At 44.1% G+C, this 16,944-nt stretch overlaps 1 protein-coding gene across 1 annotated transcript in view; it reads right to left on the reverse strand.

Annotated features, from left to right (window-relative positions):
- Positions 1–16,944, reverse strand: part of frem2b (FRAS1 related extracellular matrix 2b) — a 93,351-nt gene that overhangs the window by 21,413 nt on the left and 54,994 nt on the right. Inside the window, exon 6 of the mRNA XM_056283776.1 lies at positions 16,663–16,914. Coding sequence (XP_056139751.1) covers positions 16,663–16,914 — 252 coding nt within the window. The remainder of the gene's footprint in view (positions 1–16,662; positions 16,915–16,944) is intronic.

Here is a 16,944-nt window from a genome sequence, read left to right on the forward strand (position 1 = left end):
TTGTGGAAGTAGTGTAGCTGGTTTTTTGATAGTGATGGGCTTTAAATGCATAGAGGAGTCCTGACAGGAGGCCTGGGGGATGTAGAGCTAGATGTGCTAGTCCGGGCCTGCCTGACTGCAATTAGCGCTTCTACGTGCCGAGATTCCAGCGCAGCCGAACTCACCCCGTGTTATTCCCTTTAACCCCTTCAATCTCCCTTTTTTCTCAACAATGCACGGCTGTGTCACGCTGCCAGTGAAACGTCTGTAGGGCTTGACTCTCAAGTATATGTTCTTTTGAGCAATGCAAGCCATCACAATTGACTCAAAAATACCAACTGTTGATGGAGTCGGCAAATAAATTCAGCTGTAGTCCACTAGAGCAATGAGAGAATAAATTGGATAGCCCAAAGCTGAAAGCGCTCCCGAGAGACAATTTCTGTTTATAAACTGCATGTATTGATCGAATACGTCATTGTTGTAACTAATAGGAACAGGACACTGCTGAGCGGCAAAAACCCTGTGCTTTGGAGAGAAACTGATGACCAAATAATGAATAAATTAAGTGAATGGCGATGGCCATGGGCAGAAATGTGGTTTCCATGACAATGGAGCACTGCACTTCGAGAACTGTGCTTAACTCTGTGTCTCATGCAGAAGTGAGGGGCAAAATGAACAGTGAGGATGGGAAGGAACCTAGCAATGCAAACACATTTTACAATACATCCTCCAACCCCAACATCATACGCCTCCAACTTCACCTTGAAGGTAACTGTTGCTTGTGCACACACTATGAGATCAAACTAAAATAAAAGCTCATGAACAAGGATGATAAATGTGCAGCATAAATATCGGGCAACTCAATAAAAGAAGTGTCGATTGCTTTGAACTGTGACAAAAGCCTTTCAAGTAGTCTCAAATTACATTAAAAAGCATATTTGATGCAATCTGCACAGTAAAAGGCATGTCTATATTAGCAAGATAAGACAGGCTCTGGAGGGGAAAACAGTCTTTTTAGACAAAGCTTTGGGATTCGTGGTTCTCAAAGCAGCGATCCCTGTGGTGGAAACAATATTATCCCCTAAGTGCAAGCAAAGGACAAACACTTTTGTGCTTTAATCTAGGCTGAGAACAAACAAAGAGCACCGCATCAAGTGGCTTGCAGCTGCCAGCATTTCTCCCCGCAGAGAAACCAAACAAAGCTGGTTCTGGCTGCCTTCACAGGGTCCCCATGTTAAAGCAGTAATCAGATCTACAAGCCTGAGGTTGGCAGTCAGGAACCTGGGCCCTCTTGTACCGGCCCAGTAATCAGATAAGGTCTGAGCAGCAGACAAGCAGCAGGCTTCAAAGAGCCACAGCCCATTAACTGAAAGGTAAACCACTGGCTCCTGGGCTCTTCCAGCCCAACAAGACCAACCCTGGCCTCAGCTGGTCTGTCTTGGATTACCCAGAATGGAGGCCAATGTAAGTGGAGAATTAGCCAGATTCAGGCCTGCTAATTATGGTAGAAATCTTTTTGTATGTGCAGTATTGAGGTGCAATTCATAAGCACAAAGAATACAAAGAATAAATTAGGTATAACTGCACCTTAAACTTGCAGAGTAAAATGTTGCAAAATATGTCCTAAAAATGTAACACTAAACAAAGCTTTACAAACCTGAGGAAGAAGTACATGGAGACACAGAGGCATCCCAAAGGGGACCATAAACACTTCCAGTGACTGCTTGATCACACTTGAACTTTGCATTGCATTCCCACAGAGCTAAGTGGCTTTTGTAATTGGGGATTTAGTCGAACCCTGGCAAATGCTCTTCTGCCCAGCGTGTGGTAGACAAATCTTACTTTAGCTGCAAAAAGCATACTGTGGCAGCTGCATATCCAATAGAAAATAATCTATGTGACCAGTCACCGACTGTGAGAGCCATTTCAATTTGAATGTTAAAGTAAGATTCTGGACTGAACGACTTGACAGTGGTGATTCAACTCAAGGGTCCTCTCCCAAATATTCTGAACATCTGTTCAGATCAGATTGAACTGGAATCCAGGTGGGGAATGATAACAGGGTTCAGCGGCGCCTGTTCGATTCATCCCCATCCAGACAGCACAAACTGGACCCGCCCCACTTTAAAACCGCTTATAATCATACCTTTAGAGCCAGCACAAAATTTACTGCCAACCGACTCAAGTGCATAAATAAATAACTCTAACCCCATCTTACAAGCATCCTCATGTTTTACATCCCCAGCTAAAAAAAAAAAGAAGCACTTCCCCGGATGCAGTGTCTATATCAAATAGCAATTACCCTTGCATGAAAAGACAAGTTTTGTCACACTCATCACAGGCAAAAGGCTTACAGCATACAACTAAGTATAAGTATTTGAATGTCTTTCTGCACTTTGTCTGCCCATCGGAGGGGGGGGGGGATATCTTGTGGGCAGCTGTCTGTGCATGCTAGGAGACACTATGGCAAAAGGTGTCGAGCACTGTTAGGCTGCAGCATTTGTACTAAGTACCCAGCAGCTGCACCCCTATGCAAATTGAGTTTTTATAATTTGTGTCCTTAGAAAGAAGTGATTAAATGGGCAGCATTAGGCTGAAATATCAAATTTGGGAGAAAAAAAAGGGGGGGGGGGAAAGGAAAAACCCATAGGCTTAAGTTTTTTTCCTGTACAAGACTAAGACGGTTGTGAGTGTGTGTGGCTGAGAACTATGAAAAGCAAAGGCGAAGAATCAGAGGGAATCTAAAGTACTTGTGAAGAGTTTGTTTTGTTTTGCATATCATTTACAAGTAGCCGTCACTTCATCTTAATCTCCCTGAAACTGTGCTGCCTCGAATATTAATTTGCTACTTATTCACCTGTATTTCTTTCACCTATTAGTATTGCGATGCTGTTTTACTTGGTGAAGGTGCTGATGTCTTGTTTTAATGCGTAACATTTATGCTTTGTTTTAATTGCATAACTTATCCTGTTGCCGTCTTGGCCAGAGCGCACTTGTAAACGGGACGTAGAATCTCAATGTGCTTTCCCTGGTGATAGTACTAGGGGGGGAAAAGACTTCTGCAGTGTATTTACATCTCCCTCACAGCAAAGCAGAACAGCATAACCATATGCCCTCACGTAGTAGCGAACATGCTCACACTTACACATACCATCACGTACATATTCCCCAACCTATTTAACACACCACCTTTTACCCCTCTATCAAAACTCAATCACATGCATTCACTCTTCTCTTGGATTTGTTGCAGTTGTTTTGTTGGTTCACTGCCTGTTTCATCAGCATCTGTTTAGCGATGAGATGTTTGGGCGTCCGTTGTGGCGTGGCGGTCTTTTTCGTTGCCTACCAACACGGGGCTCTCTGGTTCAAATCCTCGTGTTACCTCCGGTTTGGTCGGTGTCCCTACAGACACAATCGGCTGTGTCTGCAGGTGGGAAGCTGGATGTGGGTATGTGTCCTGGTCGCCGCACTTAGCGCCTCCTCTGGTCGGTCGGGTCACCTGTTCAGGGGGGAGGGGGAACTGGGAATAGCGTGATCCTCCCACACGCTACATCCCCCTGGTGAAACTCTTCACCGTCAGGTGAAAAGAAGTGCCTGGCGACTCCACATGTATTGGAGGAAGCATGTGGTAGTCTGCAGGATCGGCAGAGGGGGTGGAGAAGTGACTGGGATGGCTCGGAAGAGTGGAGTAATTGGCCAGATACAATTGGGGAGAAAAAGGGGGGGGAAAATAAGCGATGAGATGTTTGATGAGATGCCAATGAGAGTCAGCAGTGTTAAGTTCCTGGGAGTTCACATCACAGAGGACCTCTCCTGGGGCCTCATGTATCAATCGTTACTATGGGTTAATTTGTGCGTACACACCCATGGGATTTTTTAGCCCTGACATTTGTCTCAGAGACCAGTGTAGAACCTGGGTAACCCCTGAATTTAGACACCGATAACACTGATGTCTTTGCGGGCCTGGGTGATTGCTCATTGCAAGAGGTAGACAACATATGTTAGGAGGAAGGAATTACAAATAACCAACATGCTTTGCTGCTGACTGTCAGACAATCCGAGGGCTAAAAAATTCCATGGGTGTGTACGCACAAATTTGCCCATAGTGACGATTGATAAATGAGGCCCCTGGTCCTCACATGTCACTGCGCTCTCCAAGAAGGCCCAGCAGCATCTTCACTTCCTGTGGCATCTGAAGAAGGCGAGTCTCCCCCCCACCCATCCTCATCACATTCTACAGAGGCACCACAGAGAGCCTTCTGACCAGCTGCATCACTGACTGGCATTGGAACTGCAAGGCCTCCGACCGCAAATCCCTACAGCGGAAAGTGAAGACAGCTGGAAAGATCATAGGAACTGCTCTCCCATCCATCCAGGCCATCTTTGATGCACAGTGCACCTGGAAGGCTCTTAGCATCGTCAAGGACCCCACCCACCCTTCCCACATCCACTTCACCCTCCTACCCTCTGGCAGGAGGTACCGGAGTATCCGTGCTGCCTCCACCAGACTATGCAACAGTTTCATTCCCCAGGCTGTGAGGTTCCTCAACAGCCTGAACACTTAGACCTCCATAAAATGACTTTTTGACCATCTTACTCATTGTCCGTGTCAGGTGTGCTTGTGATGTTTAGATCTGTGAAGTAATTCTTGTTTTAAATTCACTTTTTGTTCTTAATATATGTATTGTGTATTTGTTTTTATGTGGCACTGAGGTCCTTGTGAAATGTAATTTCGTTCCCTTGTATGTATGAGACATGCATATAAGGCAATGACAAGTAAAAGCAGTCTAAGTCTTGTAAAAAAAAATTTCACCTTTGCAATTTACCATTATATACACTACCGTTCAAAAGTTTGGGATCACCCAAACAATTTTGTGTTTTCCATGAAAAGTCACACTTATTCACCACCATATGTTGTGAAATGAATAGAAAATAGAGTCAAGACATTGACAAGGTTAGAAATAATGATTTGTATTTGAAATAAGATTTTTTTTACATCAAACTTTGCTTTTGTCAAAGAATCCTCCATTTGCAGCAATTACAGCATTGCAGACCTTTGGCATTCTAGCTGTTAATTTGTTGAGGTAATCTGGAGAAATTGCACCCCACGCTTCCAGAAGCAGCTCCCACAAGTTGGATTGGTTGGATGGGCACTTCTTGCGTACCATACGGTCAAGCTGCTCCCACAACAGCTCAATGGGGTTCAGATCTGGTGACTGCGCTGGCCACTCCATTACCGATAGAATACCAGCTGCCTGCTTCTGCTCTAAATAGTTCTTGCACAATTTGGAGGTGTGTTTAGGGTCATTGTCCTGTTGTAGGATGAAATTGGCTCCAATCAAGCGCTGTCCACTGGGTATGGCATGGCGTTGCAAAATGGAGTGATAGCCTTCCTTATTCAGAATCCCTTTTACCCTGTACAAATCTCCCACCTTACCAGCACCAAAGCAACCCCAGACCATCACATTACCTCCACCATGCTTAACAGATGGCGTCAGGCATTCTTCCAGCATCTTTTCATTTGTTCTGCGTCTCACAAACGTTCTTCTTTGTGATCCAAACACCTCAAACTTGGATTCATCCGTCCACAACACTTTTTTCCAGTCTTCCTCTGTCCAATGTCTGTGTTCTTTTGCCCATCTTAATCTTTTATTGGTCAGTCTCAGATATGGCTTTTTCTTTGCCACTCTGCCCTGAAGCCCAGAATCCCGCAGCCGCCTCTTCACTGTAGATGTTGACACTGGTGTTTTGCGGGTACTATTTAATGAAGATGCCAGTTGGGGACCTGTGAGGCGTCTGTTTCTCAAACTAGAGACTCTAATGTACTTATCTTCTTGCTCAGTTGTGCAACGCGGCCTCCCACTTCTTTTTCTACTCTGGTTAGAGCCTGTTTGTGCTGTCCTCTGAAGGGAGTAGTACACACCGGTGTAGGAAATCTTCAATTTCTTAGCAATTTCTCGCATGGAATAGCCTTCATTTCTAAGAACAAGAATAGACTGTCGAGTTTCAGATGAACGTTCTCTTTTTCTGGCCATTTTGAGCGTTTAATTGACCCCACAAATGTGATGCTCCAGAAACTCAATCTGCTCAAAGGAAGGTCAGTTTTGTAGCTTCTGTAACGAGCTAAACTGTTTTCAGATGTGTGAACATGATTGCACAAGGGTTTTCTAATCATCAATTAGCCTTCTGAGCCAATGAGCAAACACATTGTACCATTAGAACACTGGAGTGATAGTTGCTTGAAATGGGCCTCTATACACCTATGTAGATATTGCACCAAAAACCAGACATTTGCAGCTAGAATAGTCATTTACCACATTAGCAACGTATAGAGTGTATTTCTTTAAAGTTAAGACTAGTTTAAAGTTATCTTCATTGAAAAGTACAGTGCTTTTCCTTCAAAAATATGGACATTTCAATGTGATCCCAAACTTTTGAACGGTAGTGTATCTGCGCTTTTTCTATAATTGTGTGTTACCACTGTGCTCTTGTAGCATGTCCCATTTGTTTTGTCACTGTGCCGACAAAATTAAAAACGCTATAGCTGTAACGAACGCTAAACAAAGGTCTGATGGGGTTCTTTACTCAGATGTAGTTTACTAGCCCTGCAAAGCCACCCTGCAAATTTCACTTCCCTCACTGAAGAAAACTGAGCTATGAGCTCACCTATGGCTAATATTGGTGAATTTATGGAACTATCCTTTAACACAGGGCAATAAGAGAGAGGGGAAAAAAACAAACAACGTGTCTCACCGTTGTGTCTATTTTGTCAAACAAATGCAGAGCACCAGTTAGAATGACCTCGCAAATGGAAATGGAAACAAATGGAAAAGATGTGTGAACACTAATGGGCATAAATTCAAAGTACATTCCCTGCTACATAACTAAATTCTTTTAAAGGGTAAAAAGCTAATACCATTGTTCTAATGTTATATTCTGGCTTTCATCTTTTATAATCCATCCCTGGATCAGATAGTTTTACTAGTTTTCCAGCATGAAAAGTGGATTTTTTTTTTATAGGATTGTTGCTGATAAAGGAAGCACATGTCTGGGAAGTGTCTTAGCCCATAGGGCAGGGGTAGACCTGTCAAAAAACCCACCCGCAATACTCCTGAATCAACGCCCCCCCCCCCCCGCACTGGCAGGGACAGGTGTCATGCTATGCAATTTCAGCCACACACTGAGCACTCGCACACAAAGGCACATCCATGCAAACGCTGCTCCTACATGAAAGGAGGAGGCAAACTGCTATTTCACCGCCTACAATATGTACCAGTCAAGTGTGGGGAAGAGGAATTAGGGACGCATTTAGTCATTTTAAAAACTACCGTAGGAGGGAGAGTGTGAAATGAAAGTAGCAAAGGATCTATTACTGTCCTTTTTAATCTCCGAAACACAGCTTTTGGTCTGCCTGCGCTCACCGCGGAGGTATTTATTATTTGTTCTTCCGACCTCAGACCATTCTGTTATCACCTCCTTTAGTGAACATCTGAACACCTGACGCCGGCCCCGTTTCCCCTTTGCTCTTCACGTCCCATTTATGCGGTGTATGCTGGCATCCTAAACAGCTCCGGCGCCTAAACCCAAACTACACTTGGGAGGTGCTTCCACACAATCTTTATCTCCCACAGTGTGTATGTATGTGTGTGTGTGTGTGTGTGTGTGGGGGGGGGGGGGCTTGCGTATGTCTTAAAACAGTTGATCCAGTTTCAGGTACTCGTGTCAGCATATTACATATCAGCCAGGCTGTCAGACACTAGCTTTAGGCAACGTTTTTCACGAGCGCACGCTCAAATTCTTCACTCGCTGCAGGACCAGGACTTGAAAACAAGGTTACAATAATAACGTATGCAAAGCGAGTTTCCACAAAAGAGTTCTGTATTCCGTTCCCACCGTTTACGCTACATATGGTCACCCGTGAAAAGGTGGGTGCCGTTGAAAAACCGACATACATAAGAGGATTGTGATTGTCACTCAGCCACTCTGACAAATAACAAAACTGGGGGGTTAAGAAGACTTGATAGAAGATGAGACAGGAGTGAACCTGAATACACAACGCTAACATTGGTACTCAGTCTGCGCATTACTGCTTCAACAACACTAAACGTTGTTCTTGTCCCCAAACCTGACTGATAATACATTGAGGTAATTTTCGGCGATGATATGATGAGAGAACAATGCCAGTTTTTATGAAGCAAAGAACTATGCCAAGAGCTCACCAGTGCCTGCTTAGGAAACCAGATTTCTTTTGTACATCTTAGAATAAATTCATTTCCTTATCTTTAATAATTGGATTACTCGGACATGCCACTGTAACAGCCAAGAGTATGAAAGATTATAATCTGCAATTACCAATTATTACGGCTGGTAAACTGCCATTCATAATGCCGATAGGATCTTGACCAAAACCTCGCTAGAGACGATTTTTAAGTAATACTGCTAATGAAAAAATGCTACATTAGCTTACGCCCTCCGATCCCAAGGCACTGGCATACTTTCTAGTCCTATAGTCAAAAAGAAATCAGCAGATTGCAGAGCTTTTTCGTACAGCATCCCTTTTTTATGGAATAGTCTTTCTGCTGACATTAGATATCTGACCCGATTCAATAGTTTCCTTAACATCTAAACTAGAAACCTCCTTAAGGCCTGTTTGGAGAGATTAGTTTCTTGAACAACGTGTGAAATATATTTGCTACTATAGGAAGAATGTCTTTCCATCTACCTATGTAGATGAGATTGGAATTGCTGTAGTGTCTCCCCAATGTTATGGAGGTGGGATTGGCTAGATCTGTGTGCCGTGCACGGTTATGTGATGATTCGTGTCCAAAGACGGCGGCAAAAATATTGAAAAAGAAAACACATCACTGAACGAAAGAAGACACCAATATTAATTTCTGTTTGGTGCATACCCAAATTCCAAAAATTTGAAGACTGCATCTGTAACCAAAAAATGTGGGAGATTATTTGGAACAGGCGGCATGGTGGCGCAGTGGTTAGCCCGGTCGCCTCACAGCAAGAAGGTCCTGGGTTCGAGCCACAGGGTAGTCCAACCTTGGGGGTCATCCGGGTTCGTCCTCTGTGGGGAGTTTGCATGTTCTCCCCTTGTCTGTGTGGGTTTCCTCCGGGGGCTCCGGTTTCCTCCCACAGTCCAAAGACATGTAGGTCAGGTGAATCGGCATTACTAAATTGTCCCTAGATATGAATGTGTGTGTGTGTGTGTGTGTGTGTGTGTGTGTGTGTGTGTGTGTGTGTGTGTGTGTGTGTGTGTGTGTGTGTGTGTCAGCCCTGTGTGATGGCCTGGCAGCCTGTCCAGGGTGTCTCCCCGCCTGCCACCCAATGTCTGCTGGGATAGGCTCCAGCATCCCCGCGACCCTGAGAGCAGGATAAGTGGTCCGGATAATGGCTGGATGGGTTATTTGGAACAACAGTGTGGGACATTTGTCCATCAGTAAGCATCACATTTGATTAGCTCAAATGCAGAGGGCTGAAACTGTGTGAAACACAACATTACCACAGGGTTGGATTCTCAACACAGTCCATTAGTATTTGTGCAATATAAAAATACCCCCCAAAATTTGGGACTAAACAGCATCCTGTAGTGAATTTGTGAAGAGAAATGCTATTTTAATCACACAGGTTTCAATTCCAGACAGCATTAAATTTTTCACTGACCCTGAGTTTGAAGAACAGCAGGTCGTAATTTTCATGAAGGTGGTGCATGCAAAACACAAACATGCCGTGTTCGGACAGGATTAAAATCACTAGGAATGCCTGCAACACACGAAAATACCTGACCTCTCCTACAAAAAAAAGAAAAAAAAAAAGAACGTATTCGAATAGGGCTTTTTTTCCCCCTCATTATCACTTAACTAGCAGTTACCTCTAAGTTGGTCTGCTTTGTTGATGCTTCCCCTTACTTCCTCCTCAAGTGTCTGTGTCTCAGTTGGTCCAGACGAAAGGAGACCTGCCCTCTCTTCGCACTTAGAAAGACCTGACCTTTGCCTTTTGTTCTTGTGAGACAACCTCCACAGTAAAGTCATGGTCATTTTATCTTATCTCAATGTACTTCCCTGACATGCTATGTCGTGCTACCTGCCCCTCAAGCCGCCTTGACCCCGAACAAGACGTAAATCACGGGCATCTATATTTCACATGCTTTCGAGCGATCATGAGGCGTGTATGTATTGCACTGTCAGAGCCTCTTTACTATTCGTAACAACGCTGACATTGTTTGGAGTTTCAATAGCTGCAGCAGTAAAACACTTCCTGCTGATCTTAAATCTTGCCTATGTGAAAATAAAACAGCAATACTCTTGTCTCAAAGACTTTATGTAGCTTTTGTTTTGTGTGTGTGTGAGTGCGCATGCTTATGTGTGAATACTGTGAAAAGTGGGCGTTGTACGATCCTATTAAAAACCTGTTTGTCTCAGCAACTGTCCTAACAGTCTGGAGTCGATGCCCAGGAGCAGCAGTGGTCAAAGGGCGCCGAGCGCACTCTCGGGTTACTCTGGACAAAGCTACATTTAGGAAGCATTCCAAACACGTAACCTCCTTCTTCCTGAAGCAGGTCAAACAAATCCACTTGAAGCTTGTCTGCCTTGGGACTCCGGGGGAATAGCGGAGGGGGGGGGGGGGGGAGAACCTGCTGTACAATCTGAAAATTGCTGCTGCAGGAGCCTTTGAGGCACAGCCGCTTTCTTGCTTGTCTGTAGATAAATGATGTCTATCCTTGTTTGACAGATTCAAGGAATGACAAAGTTATGCCTTCTGGAGTGCGAAAGACATCTCCCAATAAGCGGCTGGCTACATGAAGAGAGGAAATATGAAGTGCACTATTTTGATGCCAGTTCATTTCAATAAAATATTTGACAGAAAATAAAATTGAAGAGTCAAATGCTATAATTATATCTAAAGGTCTGCCGGTAGTACAATCACAGAGGTTATTTGTCACTCGGATGTCGAAAATCTAAGACTGCGCCAAAACGAGGATGCACAATATGATTTTTATTAACTCCCCTGGATATATATCTATCCAAGTCACGGGTCTTTCCCACCACTTAAGCAAGAGGTTCTTGAAAGGATTATTGGACGTTTTTTCAGCAGCTGGCATGCTGAAGGAAACTGTGGGGTAGAACAGAAACCCAAAAGGCTCTCCGGAGGGACTCTGAATCTCACAAATCCCCGGTTGGAAAACATCTGAAACGTATCTGAACACAGTTTATTCACTGTAATTAGCCACATTAAAAATGCCCCCTAATTGAATCACCACACTTTTACAACTCTACTAAAGCCAAGCAATTAGGATTTGGACTACTGAACTGAATATTGCATCACTCCAATTATCTGGCTTTAAATCTGAGAGTTGATTCCTGTTAGAATGAGAAATGATTCAGCATTTATATCAGGTTTTTTAGCTCCACTGTTGCCTGCCTGTGACCAGGGGGGCTGTTTTCACAGCCGTACTTCCTGAGATAGCTTGTGAGATAAGGAACTAAGGAATGGCTGTGGGGTGCTGGGGAACAAAGGGGCGACAGGGAGATACGGGAGACTATCAGCCCTCCAGTCTGAGCTGGCAGATACAAGATAAGGACTTCCCCTCCAGCAAGCAGCCTCATGGACATACACCAGTACACTCAAAAAACACATGCACACTTATACTAAGAATATATGCAGGGTTTAAAGAGAGATTTGGCAGGTGGGGGAACCCTAAGATCTGGCGTAATGGTGCAGCAGGGAAAAATTACTCACCTCAAAATAAAACAACTGTCTGCTCCGGTTTAGTGTTTTTTTGTTTTTTGTTTTTTTTTTGTGGACAGGCTATGTGATCAGCTGACCTTCCTTAAAACACTCATATTTTTGTGGATCCCACTGGTCCAAAGGAGGCCCAACCAAAGAAATGAACATCAGTGCTGAGACCTTGTTGATTTGTAGTTGTGCCCGTAGTGGCGATATTAAATTGTTCATCTCAGAGAATCCTCTTTCACAGTCAGCACTGCTAACAGCAAGTGATTTTACTGCTTGCTGCAGTTTCAGCAGCCCATCAGTCATGGGAATTTCTGGATGCTCTTTGAAATCTCTATCTCTGTCTGACACCAGAAAAGCTGACGTCAAAAAGGTCACAGAGCTTTCTTATGTCCTCCTCCCCATAAAAAAAATTGATAGAAGGCAATGGCCATACTTTTGGCATAAAGGCATTGATTTGGTCAAAAAGTGATGTGTCATTCTCATTCACCATTAATGTGTGCATGCTATCAGCTCTGCTGCTCTGGTTCTGGGCTGTGCTGCTGCTCTGTCTATGGACTTTGCTGCTACTCTGGGCTGTGCTACTGCTCTGGTTCTGGGCTGCCACTCTGTCTATGGCTTGCTGCTGCTCTGGCTCTGGGCTGTGCTGCTGCTCTGGTTCTGGGCTGTGTTGTTGCCCTGGTTCTGGGCTGTGCTGCTGCTCTGGTTCTGGGCTGTGCTGCCACTCTGTCCATGGGCTTTGCTGCTGCTCTGACTCTGGGCTGTGCTGCCCCTCTGGTTCTGGGCTGTGCTGCTGCCCTGGTTCTGGGCTGTGCTGCTGCTCTGGTTCTGGGCTGTGCTGCTGCTCTGTCTATGGGCTTTGCTGCTACTTTGGGCTGTGCTGCTGCTCTGGGCTGTGCTTCTATGGCCCTGAGGTTTACTCCTCTTTGTGGATTTAGCCAACTGCATTCTATATTAGCAGATGTTATATGGGCTATCATAGTATCATGGCTGCTTTCAACCTCTAGCCATAGTATACAAGTGGAATATGGAAAATTATACTAAAGAACACCATCAGCATCCTCATTCAAAATGATGACTGCTACCCTTGACCTAACGTAACAGTGACCATGGATACCACAGGCTGCCCTACACCGGGCCAAATTAGTCCATTACAGTAAACTTTACCACAATACTGCAAACTACCCAGTTCCATAGTCTGCACTTGCTTAAACTGTGCAGTATTCTCACACAGTCTTTGAATAACACAAAAAAAGATTATCATTTAATTCATTGTCAAAGACATTTCACAACATGAATTAACCAGGTACCTTCAACAACACATCATGTACTTGGTCCCACTTGCCACTCAGTCTGATTAAAAAAAAAAAAAAATCTAAAATGAATGACATCTGAATTCCTCCCTCCAGTCCCCTCCTCACACACTACTGGAATATGTATGCGTATGCATATGTACCATTCACTTGATGTATGTGGTTGTGTGTAAAAAAACAGTCATGTTTAAAGACATAAAAAATGCTCTATTTGACATAAAGAATTGTTTTTTCTGCAACATAAGTTCAATTATCTTGTTAAAATCCTTAAAATCACATCTACTCATTCATGATGGCAAAATCCAGAATCTATCAATATGCAAATTAGCCCCGCCCTCAATTCAACCCCCCCATCCCTCGCCTGCAGCTCCCCACCCCTGCGGCACTTGGCAAGCAGTAATATATGAGTAATTCAGCCATACATGTATGAACCAGAATCCGATTCCGAAGAAGAGCAAATTGGTCAGGGATGGGTACAAGCGGATGTATCAGAATGGTAATGTATTTTATGTGTCGCTCTCCACAATGTTAGAGACGCAACGGTAATCAATCAAGTTGCATTTTATATAGTGCTTTTCTAGCTGCAACAGCCACTCAAAGCGCTTTAACATTTCTGGTCAAATCTGAATTTCAGACACCTGTTATAATAGAATACAAACCGTTTCCTGTACAATCGCTACCTAGTTCGTACCTAGGCCACCGAAATGGTTCAAAGTAAATGTATAAGACACACAGCACAGTCAGCCCTTATGGTAACAGCTCATTCTGTTTCAAAGCATTAAATCCAGTTGATCAATACATTAATCCATTGGTGGGAAGACATGCTTGGAGGGAGATCCTAAAGTAAGATGCTACAATATGTTGACATATTTAACACGAGCCTTCAGCTTGACTAGGATATAATCAGCTAATAATTTGTTGTTAATGTTAAGATAAACCTTGGCCCCACTTGCCAGATCTGACAAGTATCTGCCTTGTAAAGATAAACACTCAGACGTGCCATTAGGAAGAAACGTTTGGAAACCATAGAAAGTCTGTCACGCCTTCTATGTCTAAGCTGTGGTCAGTCGCTCTCTCTCTCGCCTCAGTGGCTCAGCCACCAACCTGTTTTCTATCAACTTCATCAACCTCAGCAGTATAGGAGACCTGGCTCTTCAACCACGCATCATGAGATCATTGTTTGAGCTACCACGTTAGTCTCATGTGCTCAGCCGCTCTGCAAATCGTTCAGAGAATCTTCCCAGTGTTGTTGCTTTTTACTCTGATCGCCTTTTTGTTGTGTTGGTATTGCCACTCTCCGGTTAATCTGCCCGCCTGCCTGTCTCTCTGCCTGCCTGTCTCGCCTGCTGGTTCCCGAGCTCGGCAAAGTCCAGCTCGCTCCTGTGTCCGCCAGTCCAGTGCGGCCCGGCTCTGCTATCATCAATTCTCCTGCCGCCTGCCATCCTCAATAACCCCCTTTTCCCTACTCGCCTTCGTCCCTTGGGTTCACTAATTTCACCCTCAACAGTCTCCGGAGAAAGAAAAAGAAACTTACCGGTTGACCGACATGTCGGCTCGTATTCGTTGTGTCCCCAAGATAAATGGACGGCACAGCGTCGGGCTTCAATATAAGTTTTGTGGCAAAGCCCAACTGTGTTTGTGATCAGTTTTCAAAACAGGGCTCTTGAAAATGGCTATTGCAAACCCGCGTTTTCCCTGGAAGGTTGGCTGGGACTTGACATTTTTTTCCAAATAAACTGCACCCATTTCTCTCAGATTTTTGGATCCTTTGGCAATAAATGAAGGCTCACTGTTTCTCCTGACATACATCTGCAGTCAAAAACAAAACAATGTCCCTGCCATTGTTTTGGAAGTAGTGAAACTCAGCTGGCAAAATTACGATAAGTACATCTACACCCGGCTTCTCCTCCGGCTCACATCGCCGGAGCGGGAGCACGTAATATGTAAAGCACACTCCGTCCATTAACAGGATTGGTTCCTTAGGTTTGTGACGTATAAACCCTGTCTGTCTGAATCCACTTTTTTTTTTTGAGACTGTCCTTGGTACACTGCAGTTTCGAAGCAGTTATATGCTCAGCCATGGTGTTGGCTGCTTATTTTGCACCTGATACACCTTGTAGCATGACCCAACACCACATAGACACGTTAACAAGGTTAACACTTGATTTTCATCAGAGGGGGTCTTTAAAACCTCAGAGCCCTCTGTATTTCCCACAGTTGCAGAGTAGTCAACAACATAGTGTTTCATTTCATATTTACAACCATAGACTTTGGGAGTAGCCCCCCCCCCCATTGCCCTATCAACAACTTCCCTTTACGGCACCACAGTTGTTGTTTTTTAAGAATTGGTGCTTGAATTTGGCTGACTTTCATTTCCTTCACATTTCCTGACAACATAAGGAAACTATGCTTTCATAGCCTAGTGACGTGATTGTCAGAAATGATAAGCCTGTCTCCTGCTCAAAGCACTTCGTGCGTCCTTAACTATGTCAACAAATAGCCAAGCCAGTGTCGTTCATATCATCTTGAGCCAAGAAGGGCTCATTACCAACCTAGCAAGAAAAACTGTTGACCCGTGATAATACAGTTCAATACAACATATATGCTGCAGCGTATATGTACATTCATAAGATACGAAATGATGAATGAAAGTGTCTGCAGTCGGTAAATGGGACATACTAACATGATATGCACACATCAATCCAGCTGACTAAGATGTTTACACGGTTTGTAGCCTACATCTGTTCTTCATAGACTAAATACTCTTTTAATACACCTTTAATGGAAGTGAAAGTATTTCTGCCAACTTGTGAAATCGACTGCAGCCTCCAGTGGCATAGTGTCTCTGCAGAACTGGATATAAGTTACATATACCGCGTGCACACATGACAGCTCATTTCATCAAGCCGGGCAACATGCATAGTAGACATTAGACTAGTTGTAACGAGGTATAAATGGCAAAGCAAGTAAAATGCTAAAAAAATAATTGAGTAAAAAGTAAAAGTACAGTTCTGAAAAGTGACCAAATGTGCAAGGGTCCATGCACCAGCTGAGCTAACTGCAGGTACCTATTTTCACCTATTTTCGTTTGGCCTTGTGTACCGTTTCACACAATTTATTTTTGGGATAAATGACTATATGGATCCAGCCAGCCTTCATTCGGAAGTGGTCTCTCATTCAAGTAGGCCACAAATATTTGTACTGTCAAGGACCTATGCTGCTACGGACTTCTGATTATGCCCTTTTTATTAAAGGATTTTAGTAAGGTTTCATGATCGATATGAGCATGCATGACATGCGGGCCTCTTTGATATGAACAATTTTTTATTGTCATAATAATAAAGATGCTCTGTGAACATTAAAATCTTACTTTCTAGTTTTCGTAATAGCTGTATACTTCTCAAATTACTTGAAATAAAGCCTTGGGTCGAGTTCATTAAGAGCTCAGTCTAATCAGCTCTGGTGTGTTGGACAGCGCTGTCCAGGGTGGGGCTGCTGGAGCATCATGAAAGAAGGGATAACGGTGCGAGGGGAGAAGTAGTCCATGCCCCCCCCCCCCATTTACAGCACCCTCTCCCAGAAAATAGTTCCAACGTCCCTGTTTACAGAAGGTGAAAAGTCATCTTACCATCATCCATATCAGGTATGATTGTGACTCTGGCCGTGGGAAACTCTGTGCCCAGACGACCCCCCATGGGCATGCTGAGAGTAACGTTGAAGCTCTCTTCCTCTTCATACAGCGAGTCATCAATGATCACAACCCGGCAAGATTTCTCCACCTCTCCTTTGTCAAAGCGCAGGATGCTGTGGTGTTCCTCAGGTCTGGAGATGTAGTCTGAGTAGGACAGCACTGTGGTGGGAATGGTGCCAGTAGCTGACACTGGGTGGACAGAGAGCAGGGACAAAGAGT

Source organism: Lampris incognitus, chromosome 7 (assembly GCF_029633865.1).
Source record: "Lampris incognitus isolate fLamInc1 chromosome 7, fLamInc1.hap2, whole genome shotgun sequence".
Lineage (NCBI taxonomy): Eukaryota > Metazoa > Chordata > Actinopteri > Lampriformes > Lampridae > Lampris > Lampris incognitus.